The sequence below is a fragment of the Salvelinus sp. IW2-2015 genome, unplaced genomic scaffold (genome assembly GCF_002910315.2).
Source record: "Salvelinus sp. IW2-2015 unplaced genomic scaffold, ASM291031v2 Un_scaffold5112, whole genome shotgun sequence".
In the NCBI taxonomy this organism is placed as follows: Eukaryota; Metazoa; Chordata; class Actinopteri; order Salmoniformes; family Salmonidae; genus Salvelinus; species Salvelinus sp. IW2-2015.
Window position 1 is genome coordinate 231 of NW_019946378.1, and position 17,190 is coordinate 17,420.

A 17,190-nucleotide genomic window follows, 5' to 3' on the forward strand; every position below is an offset into this window, starting at 1 on the left:
GAGTAGAGTACAGTAGAGTAACATTAGAGCACAGTACAGTACAGTACGGTACAGTACAGTAGAGTACAGTAGAGCACAGTATAGTACATAGAGTCCAGTAGAGTTATAGTACTAGTAGGTACATTACAGTACAGTTACAGTAGAGTCCAGTAGAGTTACAGTACAGTAGAGTACAGTCACAGTAGAGTCCAGTTAGAGTAAGTAGAGTCCAGTAGAGATACAGTACAGAGTCAGTAGATCCAGTACAGTACAGTACAGGTAGAGTACAGTACAGTAGAGTCCAGTCACAGATACAGTAGAGTACAGTACAGTAGAGTTACAGTACAGTACAGTCCAGTAGAGCCAGTTAGAGTTTACAGTACAGTAGAGTACAGTAGAGTACAGTAGAGCACAGTTTACAGTACAGTACAGTCCAGTACAGTACAGTTAGAGTCCAGTAGAGTCCATTAGAGTACAGTACAGTAAGCAGTACAGTACAGTACAGTAGCAGTCCAGTAGAGTCCAAGGAGTACAGTACAGTAGAGTACAGTACAGTACAGTAGAGTCCATTAGAGTCCAGTAGAGTCCATTAGAGTACAGTACAGTACAGTACAGTCCAGTACAGTAGAGTCCATTAGAGTACAGTCCAGTACAGTCCAGTAGAGTCCAGTAGAGTACAGTAGAGTACAGTACAGCAGAGAACAGTACAGTACAGTACAGTAGAGTCCAGTAGAGTACAGTAGAGTAGAGTACAGTGTAATGAAATAACGTCAGTACCATGCCAGGGTCTGTGCATAGATCAGGTCAAGGACATTCCTGGCAACGTCAAACTCTGGAACTCCCAGGCTCTGTATGCATTTAGTCCCAATGACACTGGTGGAGAAAAGAACAAAGGAGTTACCGAAGAGCATTTTTCAATGAACCCTTATGAGATGCCTCACTGAAACGTTCCCTCAAAACAGAAAGATGAGTTACAATATAGAATTCTACTGCATACTGTAGCATTTTTTAGCTTTAAGTGAACACGTTATGGGAAAATGTGTTTTGAAAATGCCACTCACTTGCTCAAGAACTCTCCAAAGAAGGATCCTAACATTACGAAGAGGAAGTCCATAATCACCAGTCTGTACAAGGCTTGTCCTACGATGGACTCCCAGCACTAAGACACATGGTTGTAATCAAAGTGGTGGATGAACATACAGTAGATATTAGTGACAAYCAAAAACATTTTTGAAAGCATGCATGTGATTTGGTTTMRAAGGACTTACTGAAAATGTATTGGCCACATCCTTCATCCAGTAGTAGCAGAGAATAGCCAGAATGGACATCTTGAGAATGACATTTCTAAAAAGGAAAAGGCATTCAAAACATCAGTCTTCTAAAACGTTGTACAGTATATAACCTTTCTGTTTTTTCCTGATATTTTATAAGCATATTTAGAATTTATGCCTTACTGTAATATTTCATTCATCCATTACTTTAATTGATCATTGAGCAAATAGTTTTGATCAATCGATTTCAATATACAGTACCAGTCAAAAGTTTGGACACACCTACTCATCCAGGGTTTTTCTTTATTTTTACTATTTCTACATTGTAGAATAATAGTGAAGACATCAAAAGTATGAAATAACACATTGGAATCATGTAGTAACCAAAAAGTGTTAAACAAATCAAATTGTATCAAGAATATGCATATCCTTGCTTCAGGTCCTGAGCTACAGGCGGTTAGATTTGTGTATGTCATTTTAGGCGAAATTGGGAAAAAGGGTCCGATCCTTTGACATGAAGGTCAGTCAATCCGTAAAATTTGAAGAACTTTCTTCAAGTGCAGTCGCAAAAACATCAAGCGCTTTGATGAAACTGGCTCTCATGACGACCTCCACAGGAAAGCAAGACCCAGAGTTACCTCTGCTGCAGAGGATAAGTTCATTAGAGTTACCAGCCTCAGAAATTGCAGCCCAAATAAATGCGTCACAGAGTTCAAGTAACAGACACATCTCAACTCAGCTGTTCAGAGGAGACCGTGTGAATGGTCAAATTGCTGCAAAGAAACCCTACTTAAGGAAACCAATAAGAAGAAGAGACTTGCTTGGGCCAAGAAACACGAGCAATGGACATTAGACCGGTGGAAATCTGTCCTTTTGGTCTGATGAGTCCAAATTTGAGATTTTTGGTTCAAACCGCCGTGTTTTGTGAGACGCAGAGTAGGTGAACGAATGATCTCTGCATGTGTGGTTCCCACCGTGAAGCATGGAGGAGGATTTGTGATGGTGTGGGGGTGCTTTGCTGGTGACACTGTCAGTGATTTATTTAGAATTAAAGGCACACTTAACCAGCATGGCTACCACAGCATTCTGCAGTGATACGCCATCCCATCTGGTTTGCGCTTAGTGGGACTATCATTTTTTTTCAACAGGACAATGACCCAAAACACCTCTAGGCTATGTAGGGCTATTTGACCAAGAAGGAGAGTGATGGAGTGCTGCATCAGATGACCTGGCCTCCACAATCACCCGACCTCAACCCAATTGAGATGGTTTGGGATGAGTTGGACCGCAGAGTGGAAAAGGAAAAGCAGCCAACAAGTGCTCAGCATATGTGGGAACTCCTTCAAGACTGTTGGAAAAGCATTCCAGGTGAGCTTGTTGAGGAAATGCCAAGAGTGTGCAAAGCTGTCATCAAGGCAAAGGGTGGCAACTTTGAACAATCTAAAATGTATTTTGTTTTGTTTAACACTTTTTTGGTTACTACATGATTAGGTGTATCTAAACTTTTGACCGGCAGTGTATGTATTTTTAAATGTGTTTAGTATCCATCTCTAACCTGACTATGATGGCATAGACCTGCATGCGGGGGTTGAGTAGTGTTCTATCTTTTTGAACAGAGAGTAGAAGAGAGGGACGACCAGATTGATCAGGGACACCACAAAGGGGAGGAGGAGAGTAGCGGCCTCCTCCAGGAGAGAGCCGGAAGCTTTGTCCGCTGACTTCCTCGTCCGCTGTAAAGATACCAAGTAGGTCAGTTTGTCCTGATCTAAGGACAGTTTTGTGTTTCCCCATGTTAAAAAGAGGCTTTGGAGAGGGTGAGCTATTCATAGATCAGTGCCTAGAAGCAACCAGCCTGGAGAAAAGATAAGACACTGAAGCCTGGCATAATCAATCACAGCTTTAGCAAAATAGTGTCCAGTTTCCATTTGAGATTTACACAAAAGGCTCAGATTTTCTGTTTCATCTACGAGGCCGGCACCCATGTCTCACTGGGCACTGGCTCCGGCTGACTTGCTTTGACTTGGAGCCAAAGCCCTGGGTACTTTTCAGCTGGCATTTACATAACAATGGCTAACTGTGGACTTTAACACCTTGTCACAACAAACTGATTGGGCGGCGCCCAACTTCGTCCTGGTTTGGCCGGTATAGGCCATCATTGTAAATAATAATTTGTTTTTAACTGACTTGCCTAGTTAAATGAAGGTTAAATTGAAAAAAAGATATAATAATAATTTGGTGGAAGTGTAGCAATGATGTCCCACTAACACCATTATAAAGACCACACCCTGTACTGCCAGGAAAGTAGTATTGTATTGATGTTATATGATTCAGATATGCTCAGGTACACACAGACGCTATGACACACTTTGAATTACTGTACACAAGGGTATGTCTTATCAATAGTCATCCACACTGGTCCCGGAGCTACACAGTGTGCAGGCATTTGTTTTAGCACAGCGCCAACACACCTGATTCAAGTAATCACCACCTGGTCTTCATCATACTTAGATGGATCAGTGTCAGCTGATCCCCGGATCATACATTAACAACACAAGCTTTGTAAGGAAGCAACGTGTCATTGTGTCACAACGTTTATGTAAGGTCTCCCTTGGAAAGAAATCTTCTGACCTCAATGGGACTTCCTGGTTACATAAAAGTTCATAAAATGTACCATACCGATGTGTCATATTGACACAGGAAGTAGACACTGGCGCCACAGCCCAAGGCCATGCCCGTGAGAGGAGCCAGGTACCCAGGAAGACCCATAGTGCTTCAGCCTCTCTGTCAGAGGTAGCAGGGCCACCTGGACCTTTTCTGATAAGGACTCCTGGAGGGGAATGGAAACATTACTTCAAAGTTATTTCACAGTTGGTTATCGGAGAGAGATCCTATTTCGGCCCCCTAACAAGTCAGAGTGCAGAGTATTCTATGTATGGAAGAGCAGATAAGTACTGAGTCACAAGTACTGGACATTTATCTAGTCTCGCAAATGTGGGATTTGTTCAGCGATATTACATTCTTTCTTGGCACAAAGCTACATTTATGATATGGTCATGAGGTCAACAAAGCTACAGTAATGATATGGCCATGAGCTCAACAAAGCTACAGTAATATTTTATCAAAACCGTGACATTAGTCGCTTGTAAAAGCCTGATAACTGGCCAGCTCACACAAGATTTGGTTCTGGTTTCCGAGATTACAGTGAAAGTGACCTTGAGTTGGATGCGCAGTTGTTCTTGCGCTGTCGTACGGCTTTCTCGTTAGTCACACTGAAGTCCCAGCTACACAGGAGCTGCCAGGCTCCACCCAAGCCTGAGTCTGCAAGGACATCTCTCTTCCTGAACGAGCTGGCCATGCTGCAGAGAGAGAGAGGGGGAGGTCAACAATCCACAAAAGTGGAGACAAATTTCACCCCAATAACTACCGTGGGATATGAGTCAACAGCAACTTGGAAAATCCTCTGCATTATCATTAACATCAGACTCATACACTTGTAAATACAACCCATATTTTTTTTATTATTATTTTTATTCATTTTCCCTTTTGTACTTTAACCATTTGCATATCGTTACAACACTATATATATATCTATAATATGAGATTTGTGATGTCTTTATTCTTTTGGAACTTCTGTGAGTGTAATGTTTACTGTTCATTTTTATTGTTTATTTAACTTTTTTATATGATCTATTTAATTGCTTTGGCAATGTTAACATATGTTTCCCATGCCAATAAAGCCCCTTGAATTGAATTGAGAGAGACAGAGAGAAAGAGAGAGAACAGGGGCCCCTTYACTGCACTATTACAACATGAAGGAAAGGTTAAATAAATATCATAAAGGTATGATGTGAAYGTCATGGCATTGGTGATTTGATTGACATCATACACGTGAGATCAACTGGCTTTGATAAATGATTTACTGCCACTTGAAACCAATGAAGAAGCACATGRAAACCAAACCATGCGTGACATAAAAARCAGTCCAAAKCAGAGTTAATAGTGGTCAATACAATGTTACTGTTACATGATCACTGTGGACTATGCTGYGCAGTCCCATCCCATACTGACCTGTAGATGAGGGCGGCTCCACACAACACCATGTAGGCTGCTATGGTGAAGAAGTAGGCCAGCTGCATGTTGTACTTAGGCCAGCCCCCTGTTCCTTGTGTTTTATTACTGTAGCCGCCATAATACATCACTGTGTGGCTGAAATAACCCTGTGGGGAAAATAGATACATCAAAATAAAAATGTTTTTWTCACACAGTAACTGTTCACTGTATGCTGACTTTACAGTACGGGGTGTAGTATGACAAATATGTTGATCAAATTAGTAGCGTATGCTGCTATGGAATGATTCATTCAGAAGCCTCTACTAGAAGDAGTGTGAATAGTAAACAACAACAAACCGCTCCGGTCAGTATCTCTAGCCCYCTGAAGCTGACCCCAGCGGGGATGTCTGGCGTGGGGTGAAAGATGAGCTGGGGGATGGTGATGAAACCAAAGTTGACCAGGAAGGAGAAGATGTTGAACATCAGYAGCCATTTTAGGAACTTGAAGTAGGAGAGGACCCCCGTGCCAAATTTACCCCCGACCTCCTTCATGGTACCCCGCCACAGTTCCAGGGTCTGCCTGGCTAAAGTCATGTTAGCACCGCACCTRCGGAACGCCTGAGGGGGAAGACTGGTCTGAGAACAGTGGTGGGGGTCTTGTATGTCACAAATGCACTGTCATAGATTTCATAGCATAGCTGTCACAGAATAGGTGTAATTGTCAATAGAGGATGTGGATGATGGAACAGTAATAATGTTCAATGTAAGTAGAAAGTTATTGTATTGTAGCCTGCATGGTGGCAGTCTGTTTCTGCTTTTGCCAATGTTCAAGTGTCGCTGAATGCAGAGACAGAATGTCACCCTGGCAAATTGTATTGCTCATAAAAGGCATAAAGATTTAGTGATAGCCAACCACAGGAAGCATTGCACTTTGCCATAGTTTAATAGGGCACTGCTTGTGCAGTACAAGGACACACAGGAAGTAAAGTTGGGCATCAGGATAGGAGGTCACACAGAGACAGAAAGATGTCAGAGAGTCAAACTGCTCACCAGTGAGACAGTCGTCGAGCAGTCTGAAAAGCAGTTCAGTTGCCGGGACTTTTTGAATGATTTCAACGCCAACACTTGGCCCCTAGGAGATAAGAGATCAAACAAACATAAAGATTACAGTCTGATACAGTTATGTAGCGTATGATAATAACATACGCGCATCACAGCGTTATCTCTTCATAAAATATATGACCTGTCAAAAGTTGCACAGTGCTCTTGGCTGGCTGTGTGGCTGTAAACTTTGGACTTGGCCGATGCGATGCGCTTATGGTAAACACTTCTTCCTTACCCGCATACTGCAAGAAGATGTGTGGGATGTGTTTCTGTGTGTGTGTGTTTTGTGTGTCTGTGTGTGTGACTATTCTCCCCAATGTCTCACATTGCAAGCCTACATAACTGCACACTCGATGCCCTACCTACCCTTGTGCATAGTACTTATTTTACTACCCCTGGTAATAAGTTAAACTTTCCATAGTAAAACTGAAAGAAAACAGGCACTTTTTTACTATGACGGTGACATGACAACTATACAGTTGAAGTCGGAAGTTTACATACACCTCAGCCAAATACATTTAAACTCAGTTTTTCACAATTCCTGGCAAAAATTCCCTGTTTTATGTCAGTTAGGATCACCACTTTATTTTAAGAATGTGAAATGTCAGAATAATTGTAGAGAGAATGATTCATTTCAGATTTGATTTCTTTCATCACATTCCCATTGGGTCAGATGTTTACATACACTCAATTAGTATTTGGTAGCTTAACTTGGGTCAAACGTTTTGGGTAGCCTTCCAAAAGCTTCCCACAATAAGTTGGGTGAATTTTGGCCCATTCCTCCTGACAGAGCTGGTGTAACTGAGTCAGGTTTAGGCCTCCTTGCTCGCACACGCTTTTTCAGTTCTGCCCACACATTTTCTATAGGATTGAGGTCAGGCTTTGAGATGGCCACTCCAATACCTTGACTTTGTTGTCCTTAAGCCATTTTGCCACAACTTTGGAAGTATGCTTGGGTCCATTTGGAAGACTCATTGCGCCAAGCTTAACTTCCTGACTGATGTCTTGAGATGTTGCTTCAATATATCCACATAAATATCCACCCTCATGATGCCATCTATTTTGTGAAGTGCACCAGTCCCTCCTGCAGCAAAGCACCCCCACAACATGACGGCTGCCACCCCCGTGCTTCACGGTTGGGATGATGTTCTTCGGCTTGCAAACCCCCCTGTAACGGTTTTCTTCCTAGGATGAAGGAGAGGACCAAAATGCAGCGCGGCTAGTGTTCAACATGTTTAATTAGATGAATAAACAGTAACACTAATACAAGTAACAAAATAAAAATGTGAAAACCGAGACAGCCCTATCTGGTGCAGACAAAACACAGAGACAGGAAACAATCACCCACAAAATCCCAACACAAAACAAGCCTCCTATATATGATTCTCAATCAGGACAACGATTGACAGCTGCCTCTGATTGAGAACCATATTAGGCTGGACACAGAAACAGACAAACTAGACACACAACATAGAATTCCCACCCAGCTCACGTCCTGACCAACACTAAAAAGCAAAACACATAAGAACTCTGGTCAGGACGTTACACCCCCCTTTTAACTCCAAACATAACGATGGCCAAACATTCTATTTTTGTTTCATCAGACCAGAGGACATTTCTCCAAAAAGTACGATCTTTGTCCCCATGTGCAGTTGCAAACCGTAGTCTGGCTTTTTTATGGCGGGTTTGGAGCAGTGTCTTCCTCCTTGCTGACCAGCCTTTCAGGTTATGTCGATATAGGACTCGTTTTACTGTGGATATGATACTTTTATACCTGTTTCCTCCAGCATCTTCATAAGGTCCTTTGCTGGTGTTCTGGGATTGATTTGCACTTTTCGCACCAAAGTACGTTCATCTCTAGGAGACAGAACGCGTCTCCTTCCTGAGCGGTATGACGGCTGCGTGGTCCCATGGTGTTTATACTTGCGTACTATTGTTTGTACAGATGAACGTGGTACCTTCAGGAGTGTGGAAATTGCTCCCAAGGATGAACCAGACTCGTGGAGGCATACAATTGTTTTTCTGAGGTCTTGGCTGGTTTCTTTTGATTTTCCCATGATGTCAAGCAAAGAAGCACTGAGGTTGAAGGTAGGCCTTGAAATACATCCATAGGTACACCTTCAATTGATTCAAATGATGCAATTAGCCTATCAGAAGCTTCTAAAGCCATGACATCATTTTCTGGAATTTTCCAAGCTGTTAATGGCATTGTCAACTTAGTGTATGTAAACTTCTGACCCACGGAATTGTGATACAGTGAATTATAAGTGAAATAATCTGTCTGCAAACAATTGTTGGAAAAATGATTTGTGTCGTGCACAAAGTAGATGTCATAACCGACTTGCAAAAACTATAGTTTGCTAACAAAATTTGTGGAGTGGTTGAAAAACGAGTTTTAATGAGTCCAACCTAAGTGTATGTAAACTTCCGACTTCAACTGTACCTGATGTGTTTCTTGTCATCAAAGCTCATAGGGAGGTCTCGGATGGCCTTGATTCTGTCCCTCGTTGACATAGCAACCAGCTCTTGGACCAAGTTATGTTCCTCTGTTGGACAAAGACATGATAAGACAGATCTGTGAGGTTATTAATCATGGTATGCCTTTAAAATCAGAGCTGTAATATAATACAAAAAATGATAATATAATAATACATAATAAATGTATAATATATGAGTTTGTCATTGTGATTTAAGGATAGAAAGTGATGTAGGGTTAGGATTGAGCTATAAAAGTCATTATATAGTAGGAAACGTCTTATACTTCAATCAGTGAGTGTATCCAGAATATGACTTCAATGGATAACATTGTCCTGAACCGATTGAAAAGAGAAACATCATATTTCTACAGGGAGAATGGTCAGGCATTCTCACAGTTGTTGTGCCCATAGTAATACAATTCTAGTAATTTAATTTCTATGGCTGTGCCCTAGGCTCTCCATTCTTCATCCCTCACCATTTTCCATCTCATTCCTGATGTCGTCCTCAGAAAGGCCCAGATTGCCCAGAGCAGCCTCTCCTACAGGGAATAGACTCATCTTCCTCGAACCCCTGAACCTCATCGAAAACATACCTGGCGAGAACACAAGGACATCTAATTAAACACAGCTGACAGCCTAGCTATTACTGAGGAATTATRAGCTTAATAATGTGTGTTGAACAAATAGAAAGTCATCCATCATAGGCTTACTATCAGCACTAACAATACGGAGGATATATAATATGTTAAGCTAATATAAAGTATTGCACATTCTATTTATTCATTTTAGATCATGTCCACCCATTGACTTGGCAAACACAATTTATTCCCATAATTCCAGTGCAAACAAGTGAAYTTACAAAGAACGGCATGCACATACAACTTTCAATATATCATGGTTTATTGGTCCTTGAATGCACAAGGAAGTGGTTTTAGGTGGCTTGAAAGGGGAGACCCCCMATCACATTGCATGGGTGTGTTGTGAGTCAATATTTACAATGTGTAAATCAGCATTAGCTGCTGATGATCAACTTTGATTAAACCAAATCAAATAGAGGTGGTTAAAAAAATGTTTCCAATAGGTTGTCCCCATAGCAGAACCCTTTTTGGTTCCAGGTAGAACCATTTTTGGTTGCAGGTAGAACCCATTTGGTTCCATGTAGAACCTGGAACCAAAAGGGTTCTTTGTGGAACCAATAAGGGTTCTTCAAAGGGTTCTCCTATGCAAAGGGTTCTCCTATGGGGACAGCCAAATAACCCTTTTAGGTTCTAGATAGCATATTTTTTTCTAAGAGTGTACTATACTTCACATCCTTTTGACAAACGCAGTAGCATGACTAGCTGACAATGAAAAAACACACTGTAGATAACCCACTCTAATACAAACTATCTTCTTTAGAGTGAGATTGTTTTTCCCAGCCTTATCTGTCCCATTAGAGTTATCCATTATAACCTTCATGCTAACCGAGTAATGCTGCAACACCTCTGACATATTGTGTCTTTGTTAAGGCTAAATCATTGAGGAAGTATAAAAGGCCAAATAGGCAAACACTCTACAGATGTTGGATCTTAATTTGATCACCCTTTTTCAGGAGAACTTTCCTGTAAAACCTGTAGTGCATTTGAGGTTTTAAAAAGGCTTCTGAAGTTTGTAATTTCCACTTTGAAATTTCAGACAAATGTATCAAACCCTACAAAAATGTCCATTAATTATAATCCACATTATAATTCACATTTCCTATTGCTGCAGGATCATTTTCCTGCTGTAGCAAACTGGCTCAAATTAAGATGCTACATTTGTACATTTCTTGGTTACGTTTCAGCAAACACCTAATCGTCAATCCTCGTGATGAGGCAATATTACCTGGATATTACCTGGATTGTGTTCATTAGGCAACAAATGGAAGAAAACAGACTGAAACAGGGATTTTTAAAAATGTTTTATTCGCCTAAAAGGTCATACCAAATCTAACTGCCTGAAGCAAGGATAGTGCAACAACTAACCTCAAAGGTTCTTATGATCAAAGGGACCAACTGAMAGCTAAAGAAGTAAAGTAAGGAAGTAAATAGAGAGTAATCTACTGTATGTGCTTTAGAAGTGGTTWGAACAGTACCTGAAGTTGCAGATGGAAGTCGTACAGGAGGCGTTGTGTCATAATGCGTTGCCTGGTCCATCTGGTACCCGCTGTGATCTGAACATCATGGAGAACAGAACACTATATTCATTAATTGCATCCACCTATTTTTTGGACTGTTGTAGTGGGCAAGCCAACAACGGAAGTGATAGGATTCGATTTCTGCTTCCCTTTACTCGTATTGCAGCGTGCCTGTGGCAAATTTGCTCGAGTAAATTATTTGAAGGAGTAATTTTGTAGAGTTAAAAGTCAAGTAAACCAGTGTAGTGTATTCGTATATGTATTTCATGTCAGTTTCAAACGTTAGCTAGACTACTAGTAGTTTGGTTGTGATAATTAGCGTTATTGTCAAAAACAAAGCCAAAAACTATAACGATAACTATACTGATAAACTATAGTCTACATACTATAAAACGTTGGTGAGGCATCACACTAGAGGAAGTTTTTATCCGAGTTTGTTTCTGCAGTCCATGCACCTGTCAATCAACTGATCAACGCTTCTACTGCCCACCGCCTACTTAATAAGGTGGCCAGACCATTACGGGTCTAACGGCACAGATACGGTTCAGAACCAGTGACTTTAGGGGTGTTTCATTGTATACGGTGCATGCAAATTAATACTTCAATGTACAGTCTGGCCAACTGAAAAATAATAATGGTCTCGTATTTAAATGTAGCAATTGAACAACGCAGAGCCTGCCATATTTTACGCATCTCATTTGCCCTGTTGCTCAAGTGGTTTGCAAGTGATTTCCATTTTTCTAATGGTTTGTCAATTCTTTGTGTCTTGTTTTTCACTGTGCTCATCTAGCTATGTCTGTAATATTTGCAATGCATTCAGTGCAACAATGTTTAATCATAACCGGCAAACGTGATCATCCACCAACATATTTCTCTCTCAATTTTCCCCCGCAATTGATTGTCTACTGCTGTTAGGGCTGTTTGTTACATTCGCAAATAGTAACGCAAGCTGCTTCTTCCCTGAATAGGCTTTTAGGCTTTGGTAAAAAAAAGTATACAAAGAATGTCCTATTGCTTTTGTACTTAGCTTCTTGGGATTCACGCAGAAGAGGATCGCTATTTGCACGGAGGGCGCTGAGGGGCTTGTTATAGCTGTTTAAGACGGGAAGTGGGAAAAAGAGGTGGTGTGTGTAGTTGAGTAAGGAGCTAATATAGCTAGTTACTAGGCATGGATTAGATAATATAGAGGCTATAGTCTAAATATTTACCTGTCAAAGTCCGCTACAAGATTATGAAATGGCAATTGCAGTAGGGTCTCCGGCTGCCGCTCTGTGGTTCACCGGCACGCAAAGTTCCRTTATTGATTAGGCATAGGATTACGTTGTACCTGGGCTACAACAACACAGTGCAACGAGGAATGTATTATTGTTATGAAGTGAGTCCACAGTTATTGTTCTATAGGCTGTAAACTGCAGTGATGTAGGCTAATAACCACTCAAACGTCCTGTTTTGTTTCATTCCGACATAACTGCATAGGCCTACAGCCTATAGGCCTGATTATGCAACCATTTGGATCAGTTCAGGTCTATTCGCGACAGTTTAGAAGCACAAGAAAGGTACATTAGCAGGCCACTCATACCGTGTATTTTGTCAGGATGTAGCCCGGTGTTAATAAGATAGGCCTACTAAAGGAAAATATGGGCTTCTCCTTTCCAACTCCCCGCTCGTAATGCTGTAGCCTATTTCACATTCAGCAAGCGAGTGCACGCGTGCATCTATCCTCCAATAGGCGGTTAGTAGGCTAAAGAAGAAAGGTCGAAATAAGGGTCCAAAAAGCTTTTGTACTCTGTCTTTTCCTGGGACTCCTCAAGATTTAAGAGGAATAGCTGTGTCAGTGTTGAGGCCAGGTGCGTAATTGCACAAAAGAACAAAGACAGACAGGCTCGAGATGTAGAAGTGTATGCATATTATACCATTATTTATAAGCTCAATGTTAGGCTTAATACTGTAGTGAATATATCCAGTCAATGTACAAAGCAAAATAAAAAAAGTTGATCAGATAACGAAATCATAGGTAGCTCTACACTAGGTAGGTTCCGGAGGCTGCGCTGAGTGCGCGCCCTCCCAGTCCCCGGGTTTGCAGCTGGAAAAGCTACCTTATGTTTAAGATTTTTTAGGGACAATAAATGTATCCTACCTATGCTACCACAACACAATGTAATGAAGAATTTTATTATTGTTTTCAAGTGAGTACAAAACTGTAGTCTAGCCTGTAAACTGCAGTGAATAGCCTATGTCATTTAAAAAACCGCTCAAAAGCCTGGCGTTTTGAATACATCCCGGTAATCATTTCGAAATAACTGCATCTAGCCTGCCTGATTGGGAAACCATTTGAATCAGTTATGTTTTYTCTCTCTGCAGTTTAGTCTACAAGGTCCAGCACATAAGGCAAGTAATATGTTGTATTTTGTCAGGWTGTTTCGCTATCAGAAACATGCCAAATGCAAGGATTTTTAGTGGAGCACATATGAATTATGATAAAGCATGAGCGCGGAGGAAGTTGTATCACAANTGTTTCGCTATCAGAAACATGCCAAATGCAAGGATTTTTAGTGGAGCACATATGAATTATGATAAAGCATGAGCGCGGAGGAAGTTGTATCACAAGATGTTGGTGGTACCTTAGTTGGGGAGGACGGGCTCATGGTACTGGCTGGAGAGGAATTAGTGGAATGGTATCAAATAYATCAAYACATGGTTTAATGCCATTCCAATCGCTCAATTCCAGCCATTATTATGAGCCATCCTCCCCTCAGCAGCCTCCACTGATGTTGTAGCAATAGTTTGAGCGTTTGGCTTCCGTGTTTTAAAAGCGTTAGAAAACTAGTTGGATATGGTACCTATAACAACATTGAAAACACAAATAATTAACCAAACAGAAGGCAGGAAGTAATAGAAGAAATTCAAAGTCACTTAGCAACACAGAACCTGAAGACCAGCCACACTGAAATACTACTCCATTCCCAACCTGGACTCAGGGGTAGACTTAACATAGTAAAGTAAATCCAGMCACTCCTATTAGTACGATATGTTACGTTTCATATGGTACTGTATGTATTCATTTGTGGATGTCCATCCATTTCATATGATATGTTACGAATGACAATTCGTATGATGTGTTACAAATTGCAATTCAAACAATATGTTCCGAATTGCGATTCGTACAATATGTTACGAATTGACAACGCATATGGTATGTTACGAATTCCAATTTGTTGTGGATAACGTTAGCTAGGTGGCTAAGTGGCTAATGCTAACATTAGCTAGGAGGCTAATGTTAGCTAGGCTAGGGGTTAAGGTTAGGGTTAAGGTCAGGGTTAAGGTTAGAGTTAGGTTAAAGGGTTAAAGGGGTTGGCAATGAGGCCCTTTATCTACGTCCCCAGAGTAGGATGAACTCATAGATACCATTTTTATGTCTCTATGTGCAGTTTGAAGGAAGTTGCTAACTAGCACTAGCACAATTGCTAACTAGCGTAAGCGCTATTGCTACTAAGCATTGGCTGCGAAACTACCTCAAACTTCCTTCATACTGGACTTATGTAAACATACCAAACGTAACATATCATACTAATTTGAGTGTCAAGGATATATATTTACTATGTTACGTCTAGTCTATGCAACCAGGCTGCCATTCCAACAAAATCATGGCCATACTATCCTCTCAGAACCCRGAACCAAATCTTGGAGGAGAGACTACCCTTACTACMGCACAAGGGATCATATTTCTCTGATCTGTTTACAATACAATCTCCCATCAGAAAACGTGTKTACTGCCATTACATCAGTGTGTGGCTGTACATTATTTGTTTCTATTGTCTAATTCATCAATTAAATCAAACATCGACTTACTGAGGTCATGCTGCTGCCATYGTGGGCTCTCCGACCGGGGAGGAAGGAGACCCATGGGAATGCTGTCTCTGCCCCTCCAGCTCCCCTCCTGCCACCCGCCCCAGGGCACTCTCTCCTGGGCATCGTCGTAGCTGGACTGGACCCCTCCTGGGAGCTGCTGAAGGTCGGACCTGCCCCTCTCCCCCCCGGCTCCATCATCCCGGGGGTAGGGGTACCATGGGGGTTACTGTGATGGGATTGGGATTTCCTGGAAGGACTTTGGAGAGAAGGACGGAGAGATGATACATACTGTGTGTGTTGTTGTATAAACCCTGCATCAGTCAGTCCAACACCTTAATCATTACACATAAGGTTGCTGATGGTGTTCTAAGAATCATGCACATATTATTATAGACATATGACATCTGTCATAGACAATAATGTTTTTTTTTCTGAGGCGCTATAAAGTGAGTCTCTTATAAGAAATACCATCATTACTTTGCACCCACTGAAGGTCATGACGCGTCTACTACAGTACTATGATAAGCGAAACATTAACTTAAAATGACAACAAACTCCTTGAACTGTAACACAACCTTCAACACACAAAGGAGGAGAATTGGACCACTTTGAAAGTATTCATTTCAGGGATAGCTTCCTGCTACAATATGTGATGGCACTGGCATTATAAAAAATCTGACACCAATTGGAAAAGATGAGGAGCACAGCACAATGATTAATTATAATTACAGAACAAAAGATCCTCTCAGAATTATTTTCTAATACTGGACCATTATGTTTTACTTCACTTCTCATATTTGTGTTATTTGTGCCTCTCCCCCAAAACATTTTTAAAGAGCTGTCGTCAACAGTGTCATTCAGGTCCTCTACCATTACCCAGAGGTTTGATTAACTGTACCCAGTAAAGCAGAATATAACAAACATCCAAACAACACAATTGTACAAGTTGACACACATACCTCCTATCTATCTCCAGGGTGTCACTTCATGATAGGCAGGGTTGTTATATTCTCCAGTGTTGTTGTAGTGCGACTAAGGGATCCTTGGCTTGATCTTCTTCTATAGTGGTTAACCGGCGGTGGTTTCGGTCCGTCCCCTCTTCTTTAGTTCCCTGGAGGTCTGAAAGGGCCTCCTACTGTATTCTCAGTAAAACAATTAGTGAGAATCAGCTTGCCATTACATAAAATGAGAACTGGAAACGAGACATAAACGTGCACCAGCAACAAGACCCCCTTGGGTATAAAGAAGGGGCAAATACAAGACTTCTGAGATCATACCTCGATGCTATTCCATCTTCTTTTCACAAATAAAGCTGTGCTATCTAATACACATCACATGTTTTGGATTGAATGGCTGTTTCAGTAAGTTATTTAATCCCCTGTCCATCCTGTGTATATCATTATTTATTAACACAGGGATATGGTTTCTGTTTTGCCATGGTCTGTGCCTCAGTGCTGCCCTATGGCAGTAAAGTAGGCAAAGTAGAAATAACAAATTCCTGAGCAAAAAGTCTGGAAAGAGACTGACTAACAAATATGTTGACATGGTAGTTTATTGTGGGAAAAACACAGTCATATGTGACAGTGAATCTTTGTGTTGTCGAATTAAGAGAAATATAACCATGTTTCAAATAAATATAGTATACATTGCTGTTGGATAAAGTAACAACTTAAACCTATTGTATCAAAAATTGTTTGAAGAAGAATAAATCCACAGAGTGTAATTACCTGGTTAATGTGCTGCTTATTCAGGGAAATCTGCTGGCTGCTTGAACAGATGTTGCAGTCCGAGGCTGCCTCCCTTTTTCCTTATAATCCAGGTTTGAAGTGCCAACTGTGGTAGCTAGAGTGYAGCTCTGAGAGATCTACCTTTGTTGAACTTTATCACTGTGTGTCTGTCAGACTACCCGGAACTATGCACTTGAAATAAAGGTAAAAGTCCGGTGGTTCTAAATGCCGTATGCAAATCTAATAGGTGCTATGGTTGGCATAATGACAACTATTTCCAAATGATTCCCATAGGACGTGAAAATTAATTGGCATAATAAGATATGGGACGGCCAAGGGCTCAACTGTGTTATTACGAATGACTGCATGTGCAGTGTGCAATAGGATAGGGAATTGCAATGAAGAGCCATAATGATTAACTTTCGTCTTCGTCTCTCTATTTAAAACACAATGTCAAACAAAATGTTGAATTATGTGAATAGCAGCATAATAAACAATTAAATTGTTATTTGGAATTTTTTATTATTTCATATTCAAATAATATTACCCCATTTTAAGCGTTAATAATTATTGATGCT

The 17,190-nt window shown here is 40.9% G+C and overlaps 1 protein-coding gene across 1 annotated transcript; it reads right to left on the minus strand.

The window, feature by feature from the left end:
* Positions 1-711: 711 nt before the first annotated feature.
* Positions 712-15,383, minus strand: LOC112077976 (transmembrane channel-like protein 5). Its single transcript, XM_070441893.1, is given in 19 exon segments — positions 712-852; positions 1,041-1,138; positions 1,248-1,323; positions 2,806-2,839; positions 2,842-2,980; positions 3,927-3,988; positions 3,991-4,014; positions 4,017-4,077; positions 4,463-4,479; positions 4,482-4,606; positions 5,319-5,467; positions 5,658-5,918; positions 6,351-6,432; positions 8,848-8,950; positions 9,358-9,474; positions 10,995-11,072; positions 14,886-15,098; positions 15,101-15,141; positions 15,370-15,383. Coding segments are annotated over 19 exon segments (1,797 nt in total). The 3' UTR covers positions 712-749.
* Positions 15,384-17,190: the final 1,807 nt, after the last annotated feature.